Source organism: Watersipora subatra, chromosome 4 (assembly GCF_963576615.1).
Source record: "Watersipora subatra chromosome 4, tzWatSuba1.1, whole genome shotgun sequence".
Lineage (NCBI taxonomy): Eukaryota > Metazoa > Bryozoa > Gymnolaemata > Cheilostomatida > Watersiporidae > Watersipora > Watersipora subatra.
Window position 1 is genome coordinate 66,456,662 of NC_088711.1, and position 11,044 is coordinate 66,467,705.

The window sequence follows — 11,044 nt, forward strand, 5'->3', positions numbered from 1 at the left end:
GAGAACTTGGAATATATACTTGTTTTATTTAATTATGGAATACCAATCAAAATCGATTGCTTAATTAGGCTTATAAATAATCATAGGCGTAGAGTCAACAGGAGGGAAATTTCCCATAATTCTCATTGTATCATCGGTTTCTTGTCGGAGGTCCAGTCTCATGAATGAATATGGTGAAGATGTTGCATCTCGGTAGGATTCCTGAAAATATTTAACTTGTCCAGGAAAAACTTGTTTTCCTAAAAATGTGATTGATGTAGAATCCCTGGGGTTTTTTCCTATAAAAAAATAGTGACTATTCAACGAAATTGTTCTAAGTTTACCAAAGAATAAGTTTTGTGTAATAGTAAAAATACTAATATTTAGATGGTGACTTTCTCGAGTATACAAATTGTTAGCCATCTTGATATTTGATGATAATTCCTCCATTAGATCATCAATGATCATCCATCTATTTTCTCCATCTTTGGGAAAAGTACTCGGATCTTTCAATCCTTCATGAAATTCCACTCCTTTCATATCCTCAAAAGCTTCCTGCCATATTCCATAGCAATATATAATTTTGATTGGAGAAGGGGTAGATATTAATTGAGATTGTTCAATCAACCGTTTAACGAGTTGAGTTTTTCCTGATCCTGGTGGTCCTGTTATCATAGATGTGAAAGGAGAATGTAACCTCACATCAATTGATTGTAGTCCGTCTTTCTCCATGTTTTGATAATTACTAACATTGGAGTTTTCATTTCAACTAATTATAATGATGAGGAGATGTTTTCAAAAATCACACTTTCATTACTCATAAGATTTTGAAAAAATACTTCTACATAGTTCACAGTAGCATTCATCTTTTCTCCTGTAATCCGAATAAAAAAATATTCAATCAAAGATGAAGCTACAGTTATTGCAAGTAATATTAAAACCGGTCCAAAAAATTGAAGCAAACTTTGTCGAAGCGGTTTTGATGTAGATTTAGTGATGTTATCAAAATGTTTATGTAATAATACAGCATCTTCAACTAATCCATCTGTATTATCTTTTTCTTCTTCACAAGATTTGTAAACTTTAGAATTATCCTTATGAATAGTTTCCATAATTTTATATATTTTGTATTCCTTCTAGTTGAACGAAATTTTTCATAATGAATAAATCATTCGACTTTCCCCTTTCTTATTACTCATCTTTAAAGAGTTTTATAACGAAGGGAGACTTAACCGATTCCACGAATAGACACGCCCGAACTCGTCCAACATCAGCGTTCATTCAACCGAAACGACATAACACCGTTCACCCCACCGGTCGCCAACCCAACCCCAACCATTCGACGATCGATCGCTCAACTCGTCGACACCCGAACCCTAAACCCATCGCATCGAAACCCGAAACCATCACCCTCTTCACGTCATCCTTCCCACAATTCCTCTCGACCAGCACCGCATCCTTCCCACAATTCCTCTCAAACTTCATAACCTTAGCTCCCAACACTCACACACCTACCCCCCCCCCAAACTTTCCATCAGACAACACCATTCTCCGAGGTTCTCGGGCTAAAATGTACCCAAAATCTCACTTTAAGTGCAAACGTGTGTAGATCTGCTCTCTACATACTACTTACAGCCAATAAAACTCAACAGCAGTCTTCAGTCAGCTGATATGATAGGCGAAGCTCAAGTTCAGAAATATCTGAAAAAGCGTTTCCAAGATGAGCAGGGTTGTTTATTCAGTACAATAAAGAAAAACAGACTTCAAACTTTTGCAACAGCTCTTAAGAACACAACCAACAAAGCCTGTCAAAAGAAAAGCACCATCGCTAATAGCAATATCTTCGGTTGATAGCTTGTAGTCAGCATGCAGCGACATACAGACATGAGAAAAATCCTTAGCTGCTTTCTGTCGTCTACGCCACTAGCCCTTTCATCACATGATGGAGCTGGGCTTGGCAAATGTGTAAAAGCTCATCTTCTTCGTGGAATTGAAAGCCACTGCAAAGAAAACTCGCTTGTCGAAGCTGTGCCTGAAGACTGTTCTCTGATTGTAGACTGTATGGCATTCATTTATGCCTTACCCAGAAGCAATCTTCCTAATACTTTTGGAGGGCTATCCCAAAAAGTATTGTATCAGCTTGGCTGCTTGGCTAAAGCCTACAAAACAAGAAGAGTAGATTTGATTTGGGATTGAGATGTGAAGAACTCTATCAAAATTGTTGAATGATCTCACCATGTGACTAGCAAACAGCCTGAGGTTATAACACTTTATGGGGCTCAGCAGAAAGTACCAAAGCAATGGCCGAAATTCTTAGCGAATAGCCGCAATGAGTCAGCTTCGTAAGACTTTTTACTATTACACTTTAAGTATTGCAAGCTCCAAGATAGTTTTTTGCTATATATCAGGATTGCTGATAGCTGTGAGCGACTTTCATTTAGTAAAAACAGCTTTTCTGTTAGACCCTCCCTTCAGCCATACCTAGTCTCTGATCATGAAGAGGCAGATACTCGAATGCTGTTACATGCCACTCACTTGGATGCAGAGAACATAGGCCCAGCGGTCATTTGGTCACCTGACTGACACTGATGTGGCCATTCTCTGCATCCAATTGTCTACTGAGCTAAAAAGAAGTTTATACTTTTCAACTGGCACTAGAACTAAGTGCTGCATTCTCAACTGCACTAAGATCAACGAGACGCTGGGTAGTGACATGGATTCATGTCTACTTGGGCTTCATGTCTTTTCCGGTTGTGACACAACCAGCTGATTTTCAGGAATAGACAAGACCACTCATTTCAAGCTCCTATCAAATGAAAGTTATAGGTCGCCATTCCCTAACCTAGGCAAATATTGAGACTTGGATGATGAGTTGTTTAACGCACTGACTCGCTCAACACTGCATCTTTATGGCGAGCCTGATTCCACAAATTTAGCCGATGCCAGATACAGGCTGTTCTCATCAAGGAAATCTTATGAGAAAACCCTTCCAACAACAGAGGCTTCTCTCCATCAGCGCTTAATGAGGGACAATTACTAAGCAGCAATATGACAGCGAGTGATTAAAATATTAATCATGCCACCTGATCCCACAATTCATGGCTGGAGTAAAGAAGATGATGGCATTTCTGCGCAGTGATTTCCTGATGGACACTGAGCTATTCTCAGGGAGTTTGTCCAATGTACTAGTTGCTCATGCGAAAAAGAGTAGATGTAAAAGCGGATGCTCTTGTAAAACTGCATCTTTAATTTGCACAAGTCTAGACTGCATCAATGAAAGAACGACGAGAGCGAGAATGGTAATCATACAGACAGTGATTGATGAGCTTCAAGGTTATATGCAATAGTTTTATTCAATGCTTTGTAATATGCTTTCTAAAATCGATTGAAAGTTTTGATGTATCATATTATATGATATAATATATTATATATATTATAAACGGACTGTGTACTTTGGTAAACATGCTATATAATATAATCGTCATACAATGTACATTACTAAGATACACATACAAAGTCTTATGATATTCATTAATCATCAAAAAAACTTAATTGTCATCAAACATACTGCACCATTATTGTTATAACACGGTACCAGTACAGTGAATCTAAAACGAAGCAAGAAACTGCATATAAATGCCAGGTAAATAAAAAATTAATAACATGTACTAACAGAAAGTACTAAAAGAAGCATAATAAATACTACTAATAATAAAAATAACTATAACACATAAAAATTCTAATAGCATAATAAAAACCCATATATAAAAAATGATCAGTTGAAAAGTGTTCGCGCAATGTTACTAAGGATGACTCAGTTACATCAATAAAAATTGATTTTGTTGTAGTTGCTATATTGGTTGCAATCGCTTTAGCAAAGGTGTACCTGAGAGCCTGAGAAAATCAATCGATACAATCATCAGAACTACACTCCGCGTCAAAGTCGCTAAGGTCCAAATTTCACACACTATTTTCAGATTTATTCATACTGCGGTTTGCAATGTTATCTGACAAATTTAAAGTGTTTTGATGAACAATGAAAGTACTCTTCAGGAACATCGTACAACAAAGTAGCAACTATTGTTATGGTGTATTCAAAGACGTTTTCTAACACTAAAGCTTTACCGTTTTGTATTTGAAAGTTTGAAAGAGGCACCAGAGAAATAATTAGTCACTGTATTTGGCTAATACTTTTTACACAAAGTATTTCCAGTTTTAAGATGTCAGACACTTTAAAGTATATGAAAAAAGTCCAGCAAAAATGGTGAGGCCCACGGCATCGATGTCGCTTCACCCAAAGAAGATTGCAAAACATAAGCGACATTTGCTTTGCTCATCAAAGGGTTATATTTATCTTTTCAAAATGCTGACGAGTTAATCAAAAAATGCAGCATCACTTTCTATTTTAGCGCCACCCGCAATAAAATGCCATTATTAGGGAAGCGTTGAAAATACATCGCTATGGCATTCAAATAGAGGTTTTATGGTACATGTTTATATATATGATAAAGATTAGCTATCACTTATGGTTATGTTTTTGTATCTTCCGTACACATGCCTTTTCTTAGTCATGCCATCTACTACATATTATTTTATCATCATGCTTTTACCAGTCGGTTTAGAGCAAACATTTTCTAGGCTGATCCTCATATATAGTTGAACTATAACTCTGCTTGTAGTTAGTAATTCATGGATATTTTCTATTGTAGATGCTGAGGTTGAAGTAGAACCTGGTGATTCATCAATCAACAATGACAGTGATGAAGGCAATTGATTATGTTGCAATTATATTTCCATGGAATTTACTTCAACTTAGTAAATATATGAGACAATTCTCGTTATGTTCTTTATATGGCCTCTCATATTTATTGTAGGAGTTGATGAAGTGATAACAAAACCAGGATCTGATAGTGGTGCTGATAATCTCTACCCAACTGGTTAGTTAAAGATTTATTAGATAATAGTACTAACTGCTGTTGATTAGCTCAGATGTTCAGTGCCTTTTAGCTGAGTAAATATAATAATTACATTCCTCTATTGTCTCACAAACTGGTTTATTAGTAAAACTAAAATACTAAACCTGACTATAATTTATGGTGTCATTCTCTATTAAGCCACTGAATTTTTTATAGATGTTCTTTTTAGTACTAGCTGTCAAAGGAATTCAGCTTTTTTATTGCCAGTTCTGTTTTTCATGGTTGCTATATTAACATGCGCACCGCTGGTCTTCACACTCAGATATCAGTACAACATCTCAGCGATTTGTCTAAAATTTGTCAATGCAACATTTGCAGTACTTGTGGTCATTTTAAATGTATTTGCTAATTATTAAGCTGAACAATAATACATTTTGTTTTGTATTTGTTTGAATGACTAGCATTTTGTGAAGCTTTTTGACAAATCTTTGAAAAAAATATAGCGACGGGCTTCTAATGATTTTTATAAGCTGAGTTTCTCTGTTGGACACGTTTGGCTCATGGTCTTCCTAAACACATGACCAGAGCATAGACGACTAGATCATGACTTAAGTTGAATGTTAACTATTGGTATTCATAGAAATGTAAAAGTGTCAGTTTGTCACATGGTAGCACTTTCTTTCAAGTTAGCTTTTCAAGACCGCAGTCAAACTAAATTTGGATAAAGCGCTTTATGAGCTTGATTTTTTCATACATTTAAACTCACTTTAGAAACTTTTTCTAGTCTTTATATTAGAATTCACTTAGTACATGCCTACAAACCTGTTAGGTTTGCTTTATTAACAATCTGTACCAGCTGATTCCAAGTAGGTACATTTCTGATTAAACTGCTGATTATCGTAAAGCCTCTAATTGAACACTACCTCTATTTGAACATCACCTCTATTTGACCGCCACTATGAGAGAAATGTTGAGCATAAGAGCACTACCCTTTATTTGAACGCAACCTCCATTTGACCGTCACTTTGACAATCATTGGTCTCTATGAACCAATATTATTAAATGATCAGTAGAAAAGTGGTCACGAGGTTGTATTAATAATGAATCTTTTGCATCGATAGTAATCAATTCTCTCGCTGTCCCATTCAAAAGCTTTTAATTTTTTTTTTCAATTTTGAAAGCAGCATCACAGAAATAATTGATAACCGTTTCAGGCGAATAGTATTTCGCTAACTGCAACACGTAGAGTTTCGCTGGACCAAAAAATTGTTTGGACGAAAATATTGTCTAGTTCAGCCGTGCTAAAGAAGAGTTGAATTCAGAGGACATTGTGGAAGGTATTGGACAATCAGAAAATGTTTCTCCCATTAAGAGCAACAATCAGAACGCGACTATGCGAGCAACGATGGAAATATTTTAGTTTTGAAAACACTAACTTTGGTTTGTGGATGTAACATAAGTACGATTCGTTAATTGCACTTGTTCATGAATAATTATTTGAGTATTATTATTAATTAATTGAATGAGTATCACTATTTGTATTTGTATCAGATTATTATTATATAACATACCCTACAGGATGAATTTATTCGCGAAGATAAATTTCGCGAAAATTGCCATTTCATGCATATTTGTGGATTAATTTATTCGCGGCTGACAACTTTCACTCTCTATAAAGGGTTAACTCTATTGCGCCTAGCAATAGAGTTAACCCTACGCATGCGCACATTGGGTGTTTCGGTTTCTATTTAGCTTACAATTACAGGTCGATCGTGCTAAGCTATAATTTTTTTGCTGCGTTCAGAGGTTTTCACGAGTATTCATAGATTTGGAGGCCTTTGATGAACCAATTATTTGTCGTAAGTAATGACTTTTCTTTCAAAACCATTTGCTAAATTAGTTGAATTTTACTTTAGGTTTTTGATAAAACACACTTTTTTTCCATTCCTACCGCTTCGTTATTTGTTTTAGTGTGAAAGAGATTTTTCATCATACGCGGAGGCACAATGACAGCAAGGGTGGTAGATGTCATTCTTAGAAGATCACCATTCATTCAGAGAGGTATTGAAACTGAGATAGAACTGACCGCAGCTGCTAACGAGGAGAATATATCTATTTTAAAAAGGGACCAAAAACACTTTACAAGCTCAAATTTTTGGCCAACCGGCAATACTTTGCAATAGTAAACCATGAGGAGAGTTCTGATGATAACTTCTCTACCGGCCATGTAGTAGCGAGGGAATCGCTTTCAACGTCTACCCAAGACAGCAACAGCGATATAGAGCTCCTACTTCCAAAATAACTTGTCTGAGAGCATCATTACACGCTAGTATTCACTTATCAAGAGTACCAGTTTAATTTTATTGCTAGACAACCGCCATATAGACTAAACTGTTTATATTTACTCCATTCATCGTTTGCAAAATTTTATTTGTATTGGAATTATTTTATTCGTACACTCAAGTTTGTAATAAATTATTATATGTCTATACATGAAATGAAATATATAATATAATCATGTTTGCCGCAGCAATATCAAGGAGTTGTTGGCGATGAAAGAGTCTAGGCTGACTGGTTGCTTCTCTGCCAATATTCCTGCCTTGATGAATATTACTACTTGTCTCTAGTTTTCGTAATCAGAATTAGTTATATTTCATTCTCAATCTGCAGTAAACACAAAAAAGAAAAAAATATTAATAAGTGTTAAGGAAGTACAAAAACAATAGCTGAAGTGTTTAATGAAATCTATCAGTTTTTAAACAAAAAAATTAACTAATGCAGGTAATTATAGAAAAAAGTATCTGCACTGCAAATCAAATACATACCATAATGTCCAGATCAGAATCATTATCGTCCTTAACTACGTTATTAGTTAGATATTGATGGAGATGATTTCAATGTCAAAAGACTGTAGGAGAGATTTTTGCAGTAACGAAGTCATGCCAAATAATTTGTAAAAACCTTGAATAATTTTGTAAAGAAGTTTGATGCAATGGCAATAAAAATCGAAGCCCCGCCGATGATTTTGAAGAATTTTTGAAACTTGGCTACATTTCGTACTTCTGCCTAGCGGCTTTTTTTGCGATGACGCCATTCTGCATATCTTGTGACAACCTTGAATAATTTTGTAAAGAAATGTGATGCATTCGCAATGGGGTTAACTTAAAGTCCTAGTAAGTATTTTAAAAAGGTTTTGGAACTAAACTACGTTTAGTATGTATGCCTAGCGGCTAGTTTTTAATTTTGAGGTAGTAGTTATTCACCCTTGTTCTTCCTTAAATTTTCGCGGAATTAAATAAGTCGCGGAATTGACAGTTTGCGAATCGCGAATTTTTATAATCATCGACTATTCTCATCTTGTAGGGTATAAGTTTGAATATTGGTAGCATATTATTTGATAGCATCATCAGTTCAACAATCAGAACGCAGCTATGCGAGCAACGATGGAAATATTTTAGTTTTAAAAACGCCATTTTTGGTTCGTGCATGTAATACAAGTACGGTTCGTTGATGGCACTTGTTCATGAATAATTATTTGTATCATTTGTTAGATTATAATATAACATATAAATTTGTGGATTGGTAGCGTATTATTTGATAACATCATTGCAGTAATCTGATTTTACAATTATTCGACGCTCGTAACTCTTCTTCCATTGGCTGCAAACTGCAGCAAACATACCAATGAGTGCAATGAGCTTTTATGAAACATTAGTAAACACAGATATAAAACAAAAATTTGACTTCATCTTTAAAATGAGATGAAAAAAATTGAATTTCTAAAAATCCTTTCTTCATACATGCTTTACATCTGATGGTTGGTCCTTGACCTTATACCGTGTGTTTGAATTGTTACACATGATATATTATTCATATTTGCAATAAAAACCGTTAAAGAATCTTTTCATATTACTTATCGGATTTACATGACATTTTTATGATGTAAAAAAATTTGAGTGTATACCATACTACTGAACTTGTGTGCCAAAAACTGTAAACTTGTATTATAGGTGAAAATTGTGGACAGAATTCCTTTTCAAGAGATCAAAATGATATATCTGGAAGATTGTTATGCACTACCGCTGTAAAGACAAAGATAAAAGGTCTCACTGCAAGGAAGCCTCTTCAGTGTGAGATATTCAGCGCTAGCTTTGCTCGCCGCAGTCATCTAGCAACAGACATGAGAACACACACTGGAGGAAGACCATTCCAGTGCAATATATGCAGTAGTGGCTTTACTCATCGTCATAGTCTAACAAGACACATGAAGACTCATACTGGAGAGAAGCCATTTCAGTGCAATATATGCAGTAGTGGCTTTACTCATTGTCGTAGTCTAACAAGACACATGAAGACTCATACTGGGCAGAAGCCATTCCATTGTAAGATATGCAGTAGTCAGTTTTCTCAATGTAGTACTCTAACGGATCATATGCGGACGCACACTGGAGAAAAACCATTCTCATGCAAAATATGCAATAGTAAATTTGCTGATCGCCGTAATCTAACAAGTCATATGATGATTCATACTGGAGAGGAGCCATTTCAGTGTAAGATTTGCAGTAGCGGGTTTGCTCAACGCTCTAGGTTTACAAGACACATGAAGACTCACACCGGAGAGAAGCCATTTCAATGCAAGGTTTGCATTAGTCGGTTTTCTCAACGGTGTAATTTAACAAGGCACATGAAAACTCATACTGGAGAAAAGCGATTTCAGTGTAAGATTTGCAGTAGTCGGTTTACTCAATGTATTACTCTAACGAATCATATGAGGACTCACACTGGAGAGAAGCCATATCAGTGTAAGATTTGCAGTAGTCGGTTTTCTCATCGCCATAATTTAATAAGACACATGAGGACTCACACTGGAGAGAAGCCATTCCAATGTAGCATTTGCAGTAGTCGGTTTGCTCAAAGTGGTACTCTAAGGAAACATATAAGGACGCACACTGGAAAAAAACCATTCCTTTGCAATATATGCAGTAGTAAATTTGCTGATCGCCGTAATCTAAACAGTCATATGATGATTCACACTTGAGGGAAGCTATTTCAGTGTAAGATTTGCAGTAGTCGGTTTGCTCAACGTGGTTCTCTAACGGAACATATGAAGACTCACACTGGAGAAAAACCATTCGGGTGCAAGATATGCAATAGTAAATTTGCAGAACGCCATAGTTTAATGAGACACATAAAAACTTATACTCGAGAGAAGCCATTCCAGTGCAAGATTTGCAATACCCGGTTTTTTCAACGCGTAATTTAACAAGACACATGAAGACTCATACTGGAGAGAAGCCATTTCAGTGTAAGATTTGCAGTAGTCGGTTTGCTCAACGTGGTTCTCTAACGGAACATATGAAGACTCACACTGGAGAAAAACCATTCGGGTGCAAGATATGCAATAGTAAATTTGCAGAACGCCATAGTTTAATGAGACACATAAAAACTTATACTCGAGAGAAGCCATTCCAGTGCAAGATTTGCAATACCCGGTTTTTTCAACGCGTAATTTAACAAGACACATGAAGACTCATACTGGAGAGAAGCCATTCCAGTGTAAGATTTGCAGTAGACGGTTTGACCAATGCTCTAATTTAACAAGTCATATGAAGACTCATACTTGATAGAAGCCATTTCATCATAGGACACACAACTGTACATGTTCAAATGTACTCGGATACACTAATATACTCCTATTTGGTTGTGTAAAACTTGTATAGGGATTGTCCTTTTTGATGTGTATTTGCATCTGTGGTACATATATTGAGTTATTATTTACTTATCTAGTTGTTGTAAAATATATGGAGCTTTGTGGTCAAAAATAAATTGCACGCATGTCTTCTATTGAATGATAAGCCTTGGTTCAGTTTTTCAGTTTGGTTGAACCGATATGAACATGACTAACAACCGCAACATTCTTGAGATAGGTACATTGGCTGCTCCTGACCAAACCTACTGACGTTGGAAACATCGAATCAATTACTTTAGCAGTTAAATATTTGCTGCAAAGCTTTAATCTTTATAGTGCATGGAATTTCTTCCATATCTGCTGAGCAATAATTCACATAACAGTTAAGGCTTCTTGTTGTGTCTAATATTAGATTTTGTAGTTGAATTCCAGCCTCATTGTGTATCTTGCTGACCAGCTT

General features: G+C 35.8%; 1 protein-coding gene across 1 annotated transcript in view; it reads left to right on the top strand.

Moving 5' to 3' along the window:
- Positions 1–10,059, top strand: part of LOC137393492 (zinc finger protein 850-like) — a 317,826-nt gene extending 307,767 nt beyond the window's left edge. Inside the window, exon 5 of the mRNA XM_068080069.1 lies at positions 9,045–10,059. Within this exon, the coding sequence (XP_067936170.1) occupies positions 9,045–9,933 (889 nt within the window). The 3' untranslated portion in view covers positions 9,934–10,059. The remainder of the gene's footprint in view (positions 1–9,044) is intronic.
- Positions 10,060–11,044: the final 985 nt, after the last annotated feature.